The sequence below is a fragment of the Anolis carolinensis genome, chromosome 3 (genome assembly GCF_035594765.1).
Source record: "Anolis carolinensis isolate JA03-04 chromosome 3, rAnoCar3.1.pri, whole genome shotgun sequence".
In the NCBI taxonomy this organism is placed as follows: Eukaryota; Metazoa; Chordata; class Lepidosauria; order Squamata; family Dactyloidae; genus Anolis; species Anolis carolinensis.
The window spans coordinates 125,756,268-125,777,460 of record NC_085843.1 but is presented as its reverse complement, the minus strand read 5'-3'; the positions used below and the strand labels follow the sequence as shown (position 1 = coordinate 125,777,460).

General features: G+C 42.0%; 1 protein-coding gene across 2 annotated transcripts in view; it reads left to right on the top strand.

Moving 5' to 3' along the window:
• Positions 1–21,193, top strand: part of pcca (propionyl-CoA carboxylase subunit alpha) — a 299,632-nt gene that overhangs the window by 7,137 nt on the left and 271,302 nt on the right. For both annotated transcript variants that reach the window (XM_008106964.3, XM_062975473.1), the window contains exons 2-4: positions 13,402–13,485; positions 15,761–15,808; positions 15,902–15,970. In XM_008106964.3, coding sequence (XP_008105171.1) covers positions 13,402–13,485; positions 15,761–15,808; positions 15,902–15,970 — 201 coding nt within the window. The remainder of the gene's footprint in view (positions 1–13,401; positions 13,486–15,760; positions 15,809–15,901; positions 15,971–21,193) is intronic.

Genomic DNA, 21,193 nt, shown 5'->3' with positions numbered 1-21,193 from the left:
TTTCCTCTAACCATTAATTTTCCAGTTCATATGTTTCAGTCCAGACTGGAAGCTACCTTGTTGAGGTCAAGAGTTAAACTGAAAAGCAGGTCTGAATATGAATGGTTTTGCAAACAATAACAGATCTCAGCAGTATCACTGAGGAAAATTTGGCTGAAATACTGTGATTTAGCAATGGTAGAATTGATAAAATCATGCAACTGTTTGTTGTCTTGGGACAAAGGCTGGGTTTCAGTTTGTTTTTCCTGAACAGCATCAAACCAATTTTGTAACAGAGAGGAATTTTAAAAATTAACCTTCCCAGAATCTTGAAAAAACTTTTAAGTTTTTTTTTAATTGCACTAATAAAGAATTGGTGGGGTGTAGTGGTTTGAGTCAAGACCAGGGTTCAAATCCCTGCTTAGCCATAAAATCTCACCTGCTGATCTTAGATGTCGCGTCCTCTCAGCCTCAATGGATGGCAAGGGCAAAGCCCCTCTAAAAAAATCTTTTCAAGAAACCCCCATGATAGGTTTTGCTGGTTTTGATCTACAAAGCCCTAAACGGTTCTGGTCTAATTTACCTGTCCGAACGCATCTCCTCCTATGAGCCCACGAGAACCTTAAGATCATCCGGGGAGGCCCTGCTCTCGATCCCACCGGCCTCACAAGCATGGCTGGTGGGGACGAGAGACAGGGCCTTCTCGGTGGTGGCTCCTCGGCTGTGGAACTCCCTCCCAGTAACATCCGGCAGGCTCCATCCCTTCTGGGGTTCAGGAAGAAGCTGAAGACCTGGCTATGCGCGCAAGCGTTTAATGAATGAACTCAGTTAGCATTGACATGGATTGGATTTAGGCTTTTGCACAAGGTCTGATGGATGATTGGTATATATATTTGGTGTTGCATTGTGTTAAATTTTTATATATTGTATTTTACTATGTTATTTAATTATTTTAACTGTTTTATTCTTATTGTATTGTATTATGATGTACTGGTAGTCATCCTACCAGTTGTGTAAGCTGCCCTGAGTCCCCTCGGGGAGAAGGGCGGGGTAGAAATATTGGAAATAAATAAATAAATAGGTTTGCCTTAGGGTTCCATAAGTTAGAAACAATGATGATAAAATGGTAAACAGATCCCATTAAGGCCGTCTATAGTGTTGGACATTTCAATTTATAATATACTGGCCAGTGAAATTGGCAGCTATATCTTCAGCAAGGATGGTGACTTTAATAATTTTAGAGTTTGTAGAAGGAAAAAAGTAGAAGGAAAAATTTTTTTGTTTACACTTCCTTGTACAGAAATGATTTTAAAAACCTTAATTGGATTATAGACTCATTGGAGAACAATGACAACTATAGAGATGCCTCACCAGAAAAAGCACATACATGCATACATATTCATATAATATAATTAATTGTATTGGAAACAGCTCTTCTTCACATTTTATATTTGTCCCCTCTAAGACAAGAATCTAGTCTAGTGGTTCTTAACTTGGGGTCCCCAGATATTTTTGGCCTTCAACTCCCAGAAATCCTAACATCCTAACAGAGTTGTAGGCCAAAAACTTTTAGGGACCCCAGGTTGAGAACTACTGATCTAGTCCTTATGCTTGTAGTTAAGTAGGTGGATTGCAGTTGGTGAATCCTCCAAGTCTGAAGTGGTTTCAGTAGTATTTCCAGTGTTTGACCACCCTAGTTACCCTTACCAATATCTAGCAGTAGCACAATAAATTATGCGAGGAAACCAGAAGTATGCTAACATGAAGAATGTGTAGTGGGTGCAGAACTTAATAATAATAACAACAACAACACTTGGACTGCTCTGCAAAATTGTAATTTTGAGTTGTTTTAAAAATACTGACACACAGCTGTGGTGTTTGCATTCTAAAAAGTGTTGCCAGTCAAAGGCATTCCCTGAATTTTATCCCATATAGCACTCATCCACTCATACTAGTGCTTTAATAAGCATGCCTGTATTATTTATTTATTTATTTATTTATAACATTTATATTCCACCCTTCTCACCCCGAAGGGGACTCAGGGCAGATCACATTGCACACATAAAGGCAAACATTCAATGCCATAACATAGAACAGAGACAGAGACAAGATGCAGGCACGGGCTGGCCTCGAACTCATGACCTCTTGGTCAGAGTGATTTGTTGCAGCTGGCTTACTTTCCAGCCTGCGCCACAACCCGGCCTTAGATATGAATACCTACCTTAATCTATCTCCATATAAGTCCCAGTGTTGCAACTCTTTGGGCGTGTATACAGAAAAAAGCAGTGACAAGCATTTGCACCTAACTTAGTAAATGAATGAATTAATTGCTTTTTTTTGTTGCTAATCCACATAAATGGATAACACAAGAATAGTAATCTGAAAGACTGTTATATAAACTTCAAGATGCCCATACTGTCCATGATGGAGATTTTAAATATAAATAAGTGATTTTGACTTGCTGTTAAAGTTTATTCCTGTTTTGTTTAGAGGCCAGAGACATTCTTGTTAGTTACACCTGGTGTAAACTATTACCCAGTATGATTTTGGCTTCTAAATTAAACATTAACAAACAGCATGATAGAAAGCATTTCATTCTTTCCTTTGAAGGAAAGAGTTATATTGTTGCAGAGTAGTACATTTGTTTTGCTGTATAATCTCATGTATAAATTTAGCTCATATGTAAATCGATGACAGATTAGGGGGCAAAATTATGGATTTCTACATAACCTGTGGATACATTGATAGTTATTTTGCAGACCCAGAATAGGAACTGCTCCAAGCCACCACCACCTTTTCTTCACCGCTGGCAGTAAAACTGGCAGTTTTGGACTGATTTTATGACTAATTTTTTTAGACTTCATTTTAAAAGTTTTTTTTAAAAAAATATGTAGCATTGTTTGTTTTTCTTTCCGTACTTGTCTCTGATATTTTATCAGAATAATGTTTTTGTCTTACAAGCTCTGTTAGAATGCTGATTAGTAATACACGTTTATATGAAAAGATAATGAATGAAATAGCATCAATAAACTAAAATTTTGAACCATTAAACCCATAGATCAAAAATATACGAGGAAAATACAACAAAATGTGTGTGTGTGTGTGTGTGTGTGTGTGTATGTGTGTGTGTGTGTGTGTGTAAACTGAATTAATCTGGGTAATTTTAGAGATGGGCTTGGTGTTTTGTAAGAATTGAGGACTTAACGGTACTAATCCTGCTTTCATTCTTACTGATTTTGCTTATCGTTTTCTTTAAACAACCTGAAATAGAGGTTCATGCAGTCTAAACACAATTATGTTATCCCAGTATCTATCAGAAAAAAGGATCTTACAGTGACTTTAACTTTTGCCATCAAAGAAAATTATTTTCTTTCATTTTTCTTGCAATCTTGTGTCAAAGAACAACTTCCTTTTTCCTGTTTGTGTAAACTATCCCTTTATCTTCTTTGTTTAGTCAAATGATAAATTTCTTTTGAATGTTTTCACTTGACAAATGTTTTATATTTTATCTGAAGACATTTTTGATTAAATGCTAGAGTTGTAAAACATACAAGGGAAATGTCTAATAAGATTTTGTATATATGCCATTTTATCTGTAGCCATTGTTCATCTTGGGCACCTGACTAAAATACTAGGTTTTCTGCCTTCATATTTCTTTGAGTTATAGTAACAGTTTTCTACAGATATGGCTCATTAATGAGACTAGTCCACAAAAGCTTATGCCATAATAATGTTTCACCTCAAGATTCTTTGTTCTTGCTGTTAGCTACCTATTATGAAATCTAGGATGACGGTTTCCTTTAATACTGAATTATTTCTATAAGAAGATGTATGTGTTCTTAAATGCCCAGAGTTTTTAAATGAGATTTGGCATTTAAAATCTCATTTAGTTTAAAAACTACTTCGCAATGGCGGCTTATACTACTATAGATGCTTGATAAATTGCTAACACTATTTGGAAATTCACCACATCACTTACTACTGTATTTAAGAAGGAATTTCATAATGCTGTTCTTTATCTTGAGTTCATTGCTGAAGCTTATTCGATGGATAAAAGAAATTGTATTGAGAATTATCTGGGTTGGAATGTATAATGCATATGGTGATTTTTCTTACGATATTTTATGTACGCCATTGCTCATGGTTACATTATACTTCTAGAGCCCCCTCCTTTTTAAAACTCAGCTTTGAGGTTTTATATTTCTCATTTCATATATGTTAAACGTTGTTGTAAAATGTTGAGCATCACAGAGCTTGCATATTAGTCATACAATTGTTGTCACATTGATGATGGATGCTTCCATTGCATACTCTGCTGCTTGCTTTCAGATTCATAATGGTGAACCCACTTTTCATCACCAGTGACTATCTGTTGCAGAAAATTGTCACCTTCTTTCATGATAATGGGCCAAGTCTCAAGAGCAAATGTCTAAGTGCTTGCGATTATGCTCCTTTGTCAGTTGCTTAAGCACCCACCTGGCACAAACTTTACTGAACTTAGGGCTGTCATGAATCGGGATAGGCTGATCCAACATTCACATTCAGCTTTCCTGTAACCTCTTCGGCTGTTATTCTTCTGTTTTTTTGTGAATCACTTCCATGATTCTTTTTTCATTCCTTGTGATTGTGGCTGTAGCTCTGTATCTGTATCTGCCATAGTAGTATGGCCATTTTTTGAACATTTGAATCTACTCATAAACAACTCTATGAGAGAGAAATTTATCCCCATGCTAAGCACACATGGGGAGATACATTTGTGCTCCTGATAACCTTCTGCCCACAAAAAGCATATGATAGAACACTATCTTTTTGATACAATGTATAAGTTTCGCAGCCATCTTGTGACAACATGTATACTAAACTTGAAGGTCAGCTGGCTTGCTAGACAGGCTAGTCACATGACACTCTTAGTCACAACCAATGACTACTTTTTCTTGCCACACCTTTTCCACTGAAAATGTAAAAGCGTGGAAACGTTTCGAAGAACCCTATATTGGGTGTTTGCAGTCTGTGGGCCATTGTTTGCCATATTTGTTATCACATTTTTGTTACAATTTGGGTGGATTCTGTCTCTGTGTCATATAATTGTGTATTGGTCCCTAGTGATTTTTCCCAAGTTACCCCCCCCCCCCCTATATACGACAAAACTTTCTTAATGCCTGTCTACAGTATCTGGGAATTTGTGTGAAAATCTTAGTTCTCTTCCTGTACTCTTTGTAAGTCACCTAAATGGTTTTGTGGCAATTAACATTAGTCTGTAGAAAGCAGGTGTGGGTAATTGCAGTATGTCGTAAGATACACTGATATCAGTGTTCTCTGGGAGCTTTATGGACTCCTAAAATGATGATAAACAAGCCATGTATTCCAGAAAAGTTCTCTTCTGTTTTGCAAAAGGAGGCATTGTTAAAATACCAAATAGTACGGGGAAGCTTGTAGACTATAATATATTTAAAAGCCAATGTCACGACCCAGGCTGCAGAGCACCAATAACCATACACAGAGGCCAGAATCTATCTAATATCTTTATTGAAGGAATATATAAGGTTAATAAAAACAAGTGTAGAAAATAGTCCAGAATTAGACCTTTCAGGAAAGGTCAGAATTAGTCCAAAAAAGCAATGTCCAATAAGAAATATTAAGGTCCAAAGTTGTAATCCAATAACCGAAACACCCACTTTGCCAAGCAAAGTGAGGGGAGATGACAAGGTCCTTTAGTCCATGAAACTTGAGCGAGGCTAGGAAATAACTTGATACTTGGAACAAGGCTTGAACGTGGAACAAGGTAACTAAGAACAAGAACAAGGTCCGTGGAATAACTTGATAAAATCCGTGGAACAAGGCAAGGATTGATCCTGGGAAACAAGGCAAGGTCCGTAGATAAACAAAGGCTGGGAAGCAAGGCGAAGACTGGATAGCAAGGCAAGGCTTGAGCAGGAGCGAGGCTTGAATCGGAGCGCGCTGTCCAGACACAACTCGCTCCGTAGGCTGACGAATTGACTCCGCAAAGTTACTACGCGGGTAAAACACCTAAATAGAGTCTAACTTTCCCGCCGAAGCGGTTCTCTGGGAATCAGAACCGAAAGCTAACTCTGAGACCAGATGTGAGACTCCCCAAAGATTCTCACGAGAAGCAGTCTTAATTGGCCACATTCTTAGCTGCGATCCTCGCACTCCTGCGCGAAGCTGATTCCAAACTTCTCTGTTGTTTACAAAACTCCCGGCGCAAGAACACGGGAGAAGTAGGCTCTGGGCTTGTTTGACATACTTCTGGGAGACAACTTTCTTGCAGGTGCAAGGTTCCCAGATCAGCCTGGGAAAGATCTGGCTGAGAGGAATCCAGTTCAGACTGGGAAGGTAAAAAACCCAAGTTTTCATCTTCATCAGGAATTACAATGTCCTGAGCAGGACTACAAGGCCCATGGGTCATCACACTATCCCCCTCCTCAAGGCCCCTCCCAAACTGGGGCCCTCTCCCTGAGGCGCGAGGTCGCGGTTTGGTGGGATAGGTCTGATGGAAGCGACGGGTTAGATCAGGAGCATGGACTGTGGAGGCGTCTTCCCAAGAGCGTTCCTCAGGGCCAAAACCCACCCAGTCAATCAGATATTGTAGGCGGCGGCGGTGAAAGCGAGAATCCAAAATGTCCTCAACCTCGAACTCCTCCTCCCCATTCATCAAAACAGGAGGGGGGGCCGGTTGGTCTGTATCAGGTCGTACACCATCCGCCGGAAGGAGCAGGGAACGGTGAAACACTGGGTGAATGCGCATTGAACGCGGAAGTTGGAGTTTGAAAGTCACGGGGTTTAATTGCGCCACCACTGGATAGGGGCCAATGAAACGGGCATCTAACTTCCGGCAAGGGCGGTGGGAGGGCAGAAAACGAGTGGACAGGAAAACCCGATCTCCTACCTTGATTTCGGGGCCCGGCTGGCGATGTTTGTCAGCGTGGCGTTTATAGTCCTCCTTGGCTTGGTCCAGTTGCTGGAGCAAAAGTTGTTGCACCGCTGTGAGTTCCTGCAGCCAATCCTCTGCTGCGGGAACTTCTGAAGTTTCAATGACAGGGGGGAAGAAACGTGGATGGAAGCCGTAGTTTGCAAAGAACGGCGTTTCCTTTGTAGAAGCTTGAACTCCATTGTTGTAGGCAAACTCAGACAGTGGTAACAGAGAAGCCCAATTGTCCTGTTGGTAGTTTACGTAACAGCGAAGATACTGCTCCAAAGTGGCATTGGTGCGCTCCGTTTGCCCATCTGTTTGGGGATGATGAGCTGAAGATAAACGAGAGTCTATGCCCAATAGTTTTTGTAGTGCCTTCCAAAAACGAGAGGTGAATTGAGATCCACGGTCGGTGACTAAACTCTTGGGCAATCCATGTAATCTGAAAACATGTTGAAGAAATAGATCCGCAGTTTCTTTGGCCGTGGGGAGGCCTTCGCAGGGAATGAAATGGGCTAACTTGGTGAAAAGGTCCACCACCACTAAGATCGTGGTGAATCCACAGGAAGGTGGTAGATCAGTGATGAAATCCGCGGAAATTATTTCCCATGGGCGAGATGGGGTAGGAAGGGGGTGTAAAAGCCCTGAGGGCTTCTCCCTTCGTATCTTGGAGCGCTGGCATACTGGGCAGGTGTTGACATATTTTTCCACATCCTTGCGGATCTTGGGCCACCAAAAATCCCTTAGGATCAAATGCATAGTTTTAAATAGTCCGAAGTGTCCTGCTGGTTTGCAGTCATGACACAGGCGAAGCGCTTTTTCCCTGCCCGGTCCGGGTGGGATATAAACATGATTTCTATAGCAGAGTAGCCCATCTTTAAGCGAAAAGGGAAAATGCAGACCCTGGCGAAGTTGGTCCTGCGCCCAGGCGTCTGCTTGTTGACTAGCCCTGATTTCTTGAGCACAGATGGGTCCTGGAGTAGGGGAAGTTGAACCAATGGGAATGGATTTGGTGTTCCCCACCGTGAGCGTGGCAAAGTTCTCGGGTTGTAGCAGTTGGGATTCAAAGGTCTCCTTGCGTCCTGCAGCGTATTCCGGTTTACGTGACAGGGCGTCTGCTTGCTTGGTTTGGGCTGGAGTCACATAATGGATCTGGAAGTTGAAACGTTCGAAGAATAAAGCCCAACGTTGCTGTCTCTGATTTAGTTTGCGGGCAGTTCTTAGATGTTCTAGATTACGATGATCAGTGTGGACTTCAATGGGAAATTTGGCCCCTTCTAGCCAATGTCTCCAAGTTTCAAAGGCTGCCTTGATGGCCAGTAGTTCTTTTTCCCAAATGGTGTAATTTCTCTCTGGTGTGGTTAGTTGACGAGAGTAAAAGGCACAGGGATGGAGGTGATCTCCCACCGGTTGTAAGAGTACAGCCCCAATTGCCACATCAGAGGCGTCCGCTTGCACAACAAAAGGGGTTCCAGGATTTGGGTGCTGTAGAATTGGCTGGGAGGTGAATAGTTTCTTTAGTTGCTGGAACCCTTTCTCTGCTTGATCAGTCCAGCGGAAAGGCTGCTTTCCACGGATGCAGCTAGTGATGGGGTCGGACCAGCGGGCAAAATCTGGAATGAACTTGCGGTAATAGTTCGCGAACCCCAAGAAACGCTGCACCTCTTTCTTGTTAGTTGGCGCCCGCCATTCCAATACTGCTGAAACCTTGGCTGGATCCATGGAAAGCCCTAGAGGCGAGATGCGGTAACCAAGGAAATCTACCTCTTGTAGATCAAAGGCGCATTTTTCCAGCTTGGCATAAAGTCCATGATCCCGCAATCGTTGTAACACCATTTTGACGTGGTTCTCATGTTCTGATTGTGATCTGGAAAACACCAAAAAATCGTCCAGGTAGATTATCAAGAACCTGTCTAGATAGTCCTGAAAAATGTCATTGACAAAATGCTGGAACGTTGCGGGGGCTCCGCATAAACCGAAATTCATAACTCGGGACTCAAATAATCCGAATTTGGTCTGGAAGGCGGTCTTCCACTCGTCCCCTTCCCTGATGCGAACTAAGTTGTAAGCCCCCCGAAGATCCAGTTTGGTGTAAACCTTGGCTCCTCGAAGCCGATCCAGTAGATCCGAGATTAGGGGCAGGGGATAGCTGTTCCGCTTGGTGATATTGTTCAATGCTCTGTAGTCCACCACCAAGCGTAGTTCCCCTGACTTTTTCTTCACAAACATCACTGGGGAGGCGGCTGGGGATTGAGAGGGTCTGATGAATCCCTTGCGAAGGTTTGTCTCTAGGAATTCCCTGAGAGCTTCTTGCTCTGGTTCAGTCAGGGAGTAGAGATGCCCTCGCGGGATCGGGGCCCCCTCCACCAAGTCAATGGCACAATCATAAGGTCTATGTGGGGGTAATTTTTCGGCTTCTTTCTCATTGAATACATCCCAATACTCGGAGTACTTCTTTGGCAAGGTGATGATGGGTTCGGTGTCTGTGGCATGGCATACCTTGGCTACGAGGCAATGGTTTTGGCAGTACGGTGAAGCAAACTGCAGTTCTCTGTTGGACCAGGATATGTTAGGGTCGTGGAGAGTCAGCCATGGAATTCCCAAAATCACAGGGAAATGGGGAACCTCGGTGACAAAGAAGGAAATCTCTTCCATATGTTCCCTTATCCACATCCTGGTGGGTTCCGACCACTGACTTATGGGGCCCGTCTTGAGGGGGCGGCCGTCTATGGCTTGCACCACACGGGCATTCTTGAAATCATGATATTGTAATCCCAGAGAGTCGGCATACTCTCTATCGATGAAATTGTTGGTAGCTCCAGAGTCTATCATAGCGTGGATCATGACGGGTCCCCTTTTTGCTGACCATAAAGTGACCACGAGAAGGAACAGGACCCCGGTTGGCGGCTCTTGGATGGATTTTTTGACCGGGTTGGCGAGCCTCTCTACACCCGGTCGTTGGCTTCCCCCGCCGGCTGTGTGCCAGTCGGCTCAGACGCCTTCGTCTCCGTGGAGGACGCCGCCGCAAGACGGGCGGCCGGTTTCCCTTTGGCTGGGCACTCTCTGGCGAAGTGGCCCCCGTTCCCGCAGTACCAGCAGAGGTTTAAGCGTTGACGACGGGCCTTCTCAGCGGCATCTAGTCTGGGACGCACATTGCCCAACTGCATCGGCACCTCCTCGCCTCCTCTGGGGTATGGGGTTGGCGGTGGGGGTCTCCACACTGGTCGCGGCTGAACGCTGGCGGGAGCGGGGGGTTTTGCCCCGGCTCTACTGCCCTGGCCTCGAACCCACTGTTTCCTGTTGGCAATCATGACTTCAGCCCGTAAACATTGATCAATGAGTGCCTCGAGGGTCTGGGGAGGGTCCACCTTGGAGATTTCTTCCAGCATTTCAATGTTGAGACCCTCCCGGAATTGTCCTCTGAGGGCTACATCGTTCCAGCCGGTGTTGTGGGCCAGCACTCGGAACTCGGCTATATACTGAGACATAGGTCTGTCTCCTTGGAAAAGGCGACGGAGTTTGTGACCGGCTGCCTCCAAATTGTCCTCGATTCCCCAAGTCTCCTTGAGGTGGTCCAAGAAGTGTTGCGCTGATCTTAGGTGTGGAGAGGCTTGGTCGTACAGTGCCGTCGCCCAATTGGCCGCTGGCCCGTCTAGAAGACTGTAAACCCACGCCACTTTGATGTCTTCTTGGGGAAACTCGGCATCTCGGGCCTCTAGATAAGCTTGACATTGGCGACGGAAAACATGAACCTTAGAAGCTTCTCCAGTAAACTTGGTGGGCAACGCCATGGCCGGGAGGCGGACTCCGCGCTCCCGCAAGCCCTTTATTTCTCCATCCTGGGCGTTGAGTCTGTCGCGGATGCGATCCACCTCTTCCTTGTCGATGGTGTAGGTTGGCCGCTCGGCCCAGGTACGACTCCGGTAGACATTCTGGCCGCTCGGCTGGCCGCTCGGCCCAGGTACGACTCCGGTAGACATTCTGGCCGAGGTTAATTGGTGCTTAGGGTGGCGGAGTCAAACTGTCACGACCCAGGCTGCAGAGCACCAATAACCATACACAGAGGCCAGAATCTATCTAATATCTTTATTGAAGGAATATATAAGGTTAATAAAAACAAGTGTAGAAAATAGTCCAGAATTAGACCTTTCAGGAAAGGTCAGAATTAGTCCAAAAAAGCAATGTCCAATAAGAAATATTAAGGTCCAAAGTTGTAATCCAATAACCGAAACACCCACTTTGCCAAGCAAAGTGAGGGGAGATGACAAGGTCCTTTAGTCCATGAAACTTGAGCGAGGCTAGGAAATAACTTGATACTTGGAACAAGGCTTGAACGTGGAACAAGGTAACTAAGAACAAGAACAAGGTCCGTGGAATAACTTGATAAAATCCGTGGAACAAGGCAAGGATTGATCCTGGGAAACAAGGCAAGGTCCGTAGATAAACAAAGGCTGGGAAGCAAGGCGAAGACTGGATAGCAAGGCAAGGCTTGAGCAGGAGCGAGGCTTGAATCGGAGCGCGCTGTCCAGACACAACTCGCTCCGTAGGCTGACGAATTGACTCCGCAAAGTTACTACGCGGGTAAAACACCTAAATAGAGTCTAACTTTCCCGCCGAAGCGGTTCTCTGGGAATCAGAACCGAAAGCTAACTCTGAGACCAGATGTGAGACTCCCCAAAGATTCTCACGAGAAGCAGTCTTAATTGGCCACATTCTTAGCTGCGATCCTCGCACTCCTGCGCGAAGCTGATTCCAAACTTCTCTGTTGTTTACAAAACTCCCGGCGCAAGAACACGGGAGAAGTAGGCTCTGGGCTTGTTTGACATACTTCTGGGAGACAACTTTCTTGCAGGTGCAAGGTTCCCAGATCAGCCTGGGAAAGATCTGGCTGAGAGGAATCCAGTTCAGACTGGGAAGGTAAAAAACCCAAGTTTTCATCTTCATCAGGAATTACAATGTCCTGAGCAGGACTACAAGGCCCATGGGTCATCACAGCCAAACATATGCTTCACCTTTGTTTTGGCCAGAAAAAAACAAGCTAGAAGAGCTGATGTCTGCAAAAACACCAGTTTGTCTTACATTACTAAAGCACTTAAAGGAAATTTGACTACAACGTTCTCAGGTTTTATGGGAAAAACCAATCGGATAATGGATTATTGTGTACAATTGTTCCTGATGTGAATTTTCTCAGATTATAATATGTGCTGTTGCAGATAGAATTAATTGTCTAATATTGACAGCTGCCAGGATGTAATTCCCACTTTGTAAAGACCTAGAACAGAGTGGGGAACTGTGGAAGATCAGGTGGTCACATTAGCCCACCAAGAGGCTTTGGAGGGGTGCATTCATTGTACCTGAACCCCCCTCAAATCCCCCCAAAGTATGATTTGTTTTGGAACTTGTTTTTATTCCTGAGGGCCACATGTAATCCACAAGTTGCACTTTGCCATTCCTTATCTAGAAGATCTTCATGAATAAATCTTGAATGAAATCTATTTCACCAGATGCTCTTTATGAAAAGTCTATATACAAATTGAGAATTGGATTAGAAGAATGGAACAAATTTATGGATGCTTCATATATGTAATTTGTATACGTTAGTAACAATAAATCTTCCATCAGTGAACAATGAATCTTCTATCTTCTTAGTTCTGGAACACTTTTCTTTGAGGTGTATTTGTTGTATTCTTTGGGACGATGTTATGGATTTATGAACTAATTTACCTCTTGAAAGCAATACAAATCCTTTCATTTTCCTGAAAACAAAATGTCACATTTAAATTTAAGTTAATATTCCTTTTTCATTTTTCACATTCATCTTTTTTCATTCTGATTTTCAGGGAGGGGATGTGAAAGCACATAAGCAGATGCTGTACTTGAAATCTTCTTGTTTGTGGGATTTTACTGGCACACACATGGCATTTATTTGTATGTCTTTCTGTGTACATCTGGCATTTGGAACAGTGTTTCTGAGTTTAATAATTTCAGAAAATTTTGCAAGACAGTGCTGAGATGTTCTGATTGATGGAGTGTGTAGGGAAAGTCTTTTAATGGAACTGGTGGGGCATAACTGTAGCGTGGTGATATATCATTGTTCAACATTGCATATGCTTTAGTAAACCTATTATTACAAGCCAGGAACATTAAATCTAAGGCTCAAAGTAATGCTTCTTTGCTGGGAATAAGCCTCATTGGACTCTACTAGATTTGCTTTTGATGATATGTGAGGAGGTTTTTATAAGCCGTAAAATTAATAAATAACACTTTAAGGAATTTTATAACACATTGAATTTGAAAATAATGTATGGTGCCAACTTTCTTGAGAATCTGTTTTAAGTTTAATGCAGTGCTGGCAATTTTTAAAAAGTAAAAACAGACTCTGTTGTACTATTATATAACATGATTTATAACAAATTGCATAAAATAAATGAAAGCAAAAATATTTGCTATGACTGATTTAATAATTCATATTTGTCTTCTTTCTTTTGCAGCGTATTGCAGAGATTTCAAGATGGAGATGGTGCCTTATCAATTCTCGGACTTTTCAGTCAGCAGTATATGATCCAAATGAAAAGGTAATTTTATGGGTGCTAATTTGTTGCTTTCTATTACAGACTTACTCATGGTTTCCAGCTTTCAAGATTTTCAGTTACATAGTTGGCAGCAAAACTTGACCCAGAAATCAAATTGTATATCATACCATTTATGATTTCCAGTTATTGGTTTTGGGGACTTAGGTGTCATATGGTTTTGCTAATAAGATTGAGCAGACTTTTATGTTGTGTCAGTATCTTACCCAGTGTTTGGTTCTGGTTCCTAGCATTCAAAGTTTTTCTGTAGTCTATGAATGCTTTTCTTCTGGACCACTCCAGGGGATCATCTAGCAAGTCCAAAACAATTGTAGTATGGATACATATTGGGATGTTGGTTGCTTGATATCATTAGGCTAGAATTATTGTTCTCATCAAGGAGAACAGAATTCAAGATTCAAGCAGTATTATTGTTCTTATATTTAGTAGTGAATCTCTGTTTACAGCTAGACATTTCCTATCTTTATGAATATATATATACAAAGAAAAAATGGAAGTGTGCTGGTAAGTCTCAGTATAAAGGAAATATATAATGTGATTGGTCTGAAGTATCCCTGTATTAATTTGAGACTAGTGCGTATGTAATAAGGCTAGAATTGGGGAGGTTTCTTTCAACTTTGGTGGTGGTTGAAAGACAACATTTGAACCATTGATAACTGGGGATAATGCGTATTAGGGTTTGAAGCTGGGTTAACAAACCTAGTGAAATTGTAACCTGATTATTTGCCATAAAACCTGATAGCAGTATTGTTATCACCCCTCATCTGGAAATCCAAAATTGAAAATGCTCGCATATCCAAAATTGAACATATGGATGAGATAATGAAACCTTCACTTTCTAATGATTCAGTGTACACAAACTTTGTGTCGTGCACAACATTATTAAAAATATTGTGTATGAAATAACATTCAGGTTATGTGTATCAACTGTATATGAAACATAAATGAGCTTTATGTTTCGACTTGGATCTTCTCTCCAAAATATCTCATTATGTACATATATGCAAATCCAAAATCTGAAAAAGTCCAGAATCCAAAACACTTCTAGTTACACAAATTTTTGAATGAGGGATCCTCAGCTTGTATATCCTTTAAAGCTGGAGGGTCCAATATCTTTTAATAGTGATTAAGGAATCACCCCTGTTACATATACATAAACCCTTCACACGTACATGAGCAAAGCCAATTCAAAGCATTTTTTGCAACTCCTACATGAAACTGTAAACCAAGGTTCTGGGGAAACTTGCTTATTTTTGAGCAGTGCTCTAGTGTACACATGTTTAGTTGCTCGCAGTAGGAATGTATGCCTTTGTTTGTATAGACTTTCAAGCTGCTAACTTATGGTTATTCCATGAATTTTATACAGATTTCTTAGATAGAGAATATTCAGGGATAGTTTGCCAGTTTCTTTCTCTGTAGTTATTTGCTGTAGGCTGTTCCAGCTCACAGCTCCTGCTATTTGGCAGCAGTATCTCGGCCAAATATTAACCAGGGCTGACTCAGTTCAGTTTCCAAGATCGGTGTCATTAGATTACACTGGCCAACATACGTTTTAGTGCCTCAAATGTTAGACCTGTTTCTGGGCATTTGATTTGCTGATTCCAAAATGGTGCCGGTTTTCTCCTATCAGCTCTCATTTTTGAGATACAGAACATATACCATTTTTAGTCGTCATCTGCTCACCCATAAAAAAACACAATAAAAAACATACCCAAGAAGCTAGACTGGTTGTGTTCTGTCCAATACCATTTTCTGAATCAGTACCCCAAAGAACCCCAGGAACAGGCCTAAAAACCAAGACACCATGAAACATGTTTTTTTGTTTTATTTTGGTTTTGTTTTGGTTGCACTATGTTACTTAGCTTGTGCAGCAGGAATGACTAATCCCAAATCAGAAAGCTTTGCTTTTTGGTTTGCTTAGTGTGTTATCCAAATATGAGCACAGTTACATTTGTGGTTTGTTTCTTTCCCAATAAACCAAGGAAACAAACCAAAAAAAGAACCCTGGATTCCATCTCCTGTTTGTTGGTGGAAAGTCTGATTTCACATCATCTGCATGTTGCTGGTAACTGAATGAGCCAAGATTCCTGTAGGGCCTTGGCTTTATTGTATTGTGCAACTGTGGCAGATAATCTATGTTTATTCTTTTGGCAAGCTTTCTGTATTTGGATTACTAAATGTATGTAAATGTAAATATCAATATTTAAATATGTTGCAGTCATAGGACTTATCTTTCATTCTTTCCACTTTCTTTCTTCAGACCTTTGAGAAGCTTCTTATTGCCAACAGAGGAGAAATTGCTTGTAGAGTAAGTATAACACACTGTATTGTGATTCATCTATTTTCTACCTTTTGTTATTAGTTTAAAACTGTTTTCCTCTTTCTCCCTCTTCATCACTAGGTAATCAAAACATGCAAGAAGATGGGGATTAAAACGGTTGCTGTACACAGTGATGTTGATTCCAATGCAGTAAGTAACTGCTGTGCAATTTTTTTACTAGATTGTCAAACCTAAACATTTAAGTAACACATTTTTTCATTATTATATAAGTCAAATGTTTAAAATGAAACAAAAATATCACTTGGTCATGCTTCCTTTGAAAAAGTGCATTTTATCAGATATTTGATTGGCAGAATAGAAGAATAACAAGATCAATACTGTGTTTTTAATTCTTACATTCCACTTCCATCCTAGAAAGCTAGTGCCATGGATGGTTGCATTCTTTTGCTTCATGATCTCTGCAGTCTTATGTATGGAATTGTACAGAATTTAATTTGTGCCATTTATAAAAATATGCTGTTCAATTCAAAGAGACATTAAATAAGACATCTGCTTCTCACTAAATTTGGTTACAGGCATGAGCTATAGTTAATAAACTCTAGCTCAGAATCACAGCTTCATGCTCCTAGAAACAAGGTTTGTGTTCATGCAATGCACAGGTATATTCTATATATTCTCTCTACATTCTGGGTGAAAACTTGAATTCACTCTAAAATCAGGTATTAGTCCAAATTGGTGTGCAAACAATTACAGACATGCTCATGGATGTTTAACAATGAAACACTTTTTAATTTTTGATGAATTTTGTCTACTAGAAAACTTCACTCATCACGTAATGCTGAATGTGTTGATAGTTTGCCAAGTGACATGGATTTAATTTCAGGACAAGTAAAGTAAACAAAACTCGTTGAATGTATGCCAGTAGACTATGGCTGTTAGTGACATATACATGAGTAAATTAGTGAACCATTCACCACAGAAGCGAAGTTGGGCTTACAACAGTGTTGCGCATTGATGTTGTACAGTACAGTTGTGCATTATATATTTTGATGCTGCATTTCATTTGCATATTGCACATTACAGTGGTACATTGTACAGTGACATGCAGTCACTGGTGTGTGTTCTACCAGGCATGTATCTGGGGGTGAGGGGCGGCTTGAGAGTTCAGCCACCCCCCCGCCCCCAAAATTTTCAGAGTGGTCCGCGAGAAGGCCTTACATTTATTATTTAAACTGTTATGTTTATTCATATCATGATCTGATCACCAATGTGCATGGGGGTATTGGAATAACAATACAAAAGGTATGCTAGGGTAGATCCTCTCCCACCCAGACTCAGCCCCTCCCCCTGAAGCAAAATCCCAGAACCCCTTGAATCAAAATCCTGGCTACAGGCCTGTGTTCTACAGTATTGCTATTCTTCATGTGGGTTGTGTAGTGCTGTGATGAGGAAATTCTGGATTGCAGCCATTGCGATCAAGGACTGTTGGCTCTTTCACATGGGTTGTTTTATTCCATTACAAGTGATCTATTGTAAAGGCTACAGAAAACTGTTTTAAATGGGGAGAAGTGAGTGATAGGGTAAAGTGAATAATATACTTGTAGTATTCTGATGATTTTTGTCTTAAGTATTTGAAATGAAATTAATTATTCTTTTATAATCATTAATTTCATTGATAATATTGATTCCATTTTGTATTTAGTCTTAAAATATATTTAAATTTAAATTGCTATTTTCTGTAGCTGCAATAGTGTTACAGATATTTACTTAGTGTGAATCAGATGCTACTGTGTTCATGACTGCATGAGAGAATCATGTGGTAATATCAATCTGTGATTTATTTGTTGTTTTTAATAACTATGTGACTTTGACGCCATATTAATGGCAGTCTCTGAGGATGTAGCAAGAACATCTGCTTGTCCAGTTTTGATGGATTCATTTCAATTGGTTGAGCTCGAGGATGTGGACAAGATCCTTGGAGAAGCGAGACCAACCACATGCATCCTAGACCCCTGCCCATCCTGGCTGGTGAGAGAAGCCAGAGGGGGTTTGGCCGAGTGGGTGAAGGTGGTGGTGAATGCCTTCCTTCGGGAAGGCACTTTTCCAGTGAGCCTAAAGATGGCTGTGATCAAACCTCTGTTGAAAAAGCCATCACTGGACCCCACTCAATTTGGAAACTTTCGGCCTATCTCCAATCTCCCCTATTTGGGCAAGGTTATGGAACGTGTGGTTGCTTCGCAACTCCAGAGATTTTTGGTTGACACTGATTTTCTAGATCCGGCACAGTCATGGTACCGAGACAGCCTTGGTCGCCTTAGTGGATGATCTATGCCGGGAACTGGGTAGGGGGAGTGTGTCCCTGCTGGTTCTGCTGGACCTCACAGCGGCCTTCAATACCATCGATCACGGTATCCTTCTGGGATGCCTCGTGGGGATGGGTCTTGGAGGTACTGTTTTGCAGTGGCTCCACTCATTCCTGGAGGGTCGGTCCCAGATGGTGTCACTGGGGGACACCTGCTTGGCCCCACAACCTTTGTTTTGTGGGGTCCCGCAGGGGTCTGTACTGTCCCCCTTGTTGTTTAACATCTACATGAAGCCGCTGGGAGAGATCATCAGGAGTTTTGGGGTTCGGTGTCATCTGTACGCAGATGATGTCCAGCTCTGTCACTTTTTTCCACCTGTCACTAAGGAGGCTGTCCAGGTCCTGAACCGGTGCTTAGCCTCTGTGTCGGACAGGATGAGGGCCAACAAATTGAAACTGAATCCAGACAAGACAGAGGTCCTCCTGGTCAGTCGGAAGGTCGAACAAGGTACTGGATTACAGCCTGTGCTGGATGGGGTCACACTCCCCCTGAAGGCATAGGTGCGCAGTCTGGGGGTGATCCTAGACTCAATCGTTGAGCCTGGAACCCCAGATCTCAGCGGTGGCTAGGGGAGCCTTTGCACAGTTAAAACTCGTGCGCCAGCTGCACCCGTACCTTGGGAAGCCGGACCTGGCCACAGTGGTCCATGCTCTTGTTACATCCCGATTAGATTACTGCAACGCACTCTATGTGGGGCTTCCTTTGAAGACTGTTCAGAAGCTCCAACTAGTCCAACGGGAGGCAACGGGAGCAACGTACAGGGAGCGTACTACTCCTCTGTTGCGTCAGCTCCACTGGCTGCCGATTAGCTACCAAGCACAATTCAAAGTGCTGGCTTTAGCCTATAAAGCGCTAAACGGTTCCGGCCCAGCTTGCTTGTCTGAACGTGTCTCCTGCCATGACCTATCACGGAATTTAAGATCTTCCGGGGAGGCCGTGCTCTCTGTCCCACCAGCCTCACAGGCGCGGCTGGCGGGGACGAGGGACAGGGCCTTTTCAGGGGTGGCCCCCACCTATGGAACGCCCTCCCAAACGAAATTAGACAGGCTCCCTCCCTCCTGTCCTTCCGAAAGAGAGCAAAAACATGGCTGTGGGATCAGGCATTTGAGCATGAGTAGCAGCAGAATTCGTGATATGAATATATGACTCACTGATAGACCCCCACCTGGACATGAAAAGAGCCTTAAATGCTTATTTAAATGTACAATTATGCTGTTTTTAATGTATATTTTAATTTTTAAATTTGAAAGATCTTTAAATTGGATGTAAACTGTTTTTCTGATGTATATGGTTGTATTGTAAGCCGCCCTGAGTCCCCTGAGGGGTGAGAAGGGCGGGGTAGAAATGATGTAATAAAATAAAATAAAATGTGTTAGTGGAATTTAATTTATGACTATTTTGATTGTATTTTTAAAAGGTTTTGTTTGGTGTACTTTTTGGTAATGTTTCCTTTAACTGTTGAGTCCCAGATTGAGAAGACATAATTTTATCATAAATAAATATGATGATAGTGATGATGATAATGTGCTAATGGAGGGTCAATCAAGGAGAGTATCACAGCGTGCAGCTATAATGATTTGTGATTCCTTGAATCAGTATTAACATAATAGCATGGAAAAAGCATGGCCTTGGTTGAGCAATAGCTGTTGTCTTCTAGGAACTGGGCCTAGATATTTTTTAAGAGGTAATATCATTCAGACAGAAAAGCCATTAATGCATTCAATTGCAGTGGAACCAGAATGAAAGAAGACAAAATAGGACTTTGGATTTTAGAGAAAATACTGTTATTATATGAATTATTTAGCAATCCAGTTAGTACAACTCCCAACTTTTCTAATTCTAAGAGGTCAGGGAATTCCAAACAGTTTCCTCACAGTTTAGTTTTAATGTCAATAGCATGATAATTCCTTTAAAATTATATAAAAATAAACCTTGCATGATATTGCGTGGAAAACATAGCTATAACATAGCTAAATAATACAGTGAATCATGCCACTTTGATACATATTTATTTATTAAATTATTTATGTACCGCTTTTCTCCCCCAGGGGGACCCACGTTGGACTGTGGCTTAAAAAAGGAAAAAAAAATCTTTTCTTTTTTCACCCATTTAAGGTAGTAAAGTTGCCATGCCTTTACCAAAGTAGCCTTCTCCACTTTGAAGAAGAATGGTAGAGAGCAGTAAGGTAGAAGATAATTTTGAAGTTCAGTTGCTCATGATTATTGACATAGCCACATCCCCAAGGAATTGTTGTTAATCCATAGAGTGTGCATGTGTATCCATATGTATCTCAAGTAGCAGTCCATAGACTATTATCCAATTGTTAAGGTAGGATCACGGTATAGTAAGCTTGAAAGAGTGTAGAAGTGAGCATTTCCACTGGAGACCTATATTTGCATGGGGAAAGTGTCTGTACCCATCACAAGACCATTAGTTTAAGAATGTGCAGAACCTTCTTTTTCTAGCATAAGTGAAAAATTGGTTTCTTTCCTGCTGTTACATCGTATCTATGTTCAGAGTTAATGAGGCAGTCTGATGGAGGAAACTGTAGTTGATCTCCATTCTCCCTGCTAACCGGAAACATGTCAACCCTTTAACCCAGGCATGGGCAAACTTTGGCCCTCCAGGTTTTTTGTACTACAACTCCCACAATTCCTAATAGTCTACCGGCTACTAGGAATTGTGGGAGTTGAAGTCCAAAACACCTGGAGGGCCACAGTTTGTCCATGTCTCCTTTAATGTAACGAGATGTAGCCATTAATTAGAGTGTGGCAGCCTCCTCAAGTGGTGAGGCATCAAGACTAGCAACTCACAATTCTCCTAGAATAGACTGCACAATATATGATCCTCGAGCTGCATTTCAGTTGACTTCTGATGGCTGCCAGGTGGAGTACACCCTGGGCAACAACAATGCGGCCATCAGTGCATGAGCTAGCTTTGACACTGGCCCCCTCCCCCAAAGCTAGGACCAAGAGGAGGAGCCAGGCCCTGGTTCACAGACCTCTTCTTCTTCTAAGGTACTGCTGGGTGGATAGAAGATACCAGGGA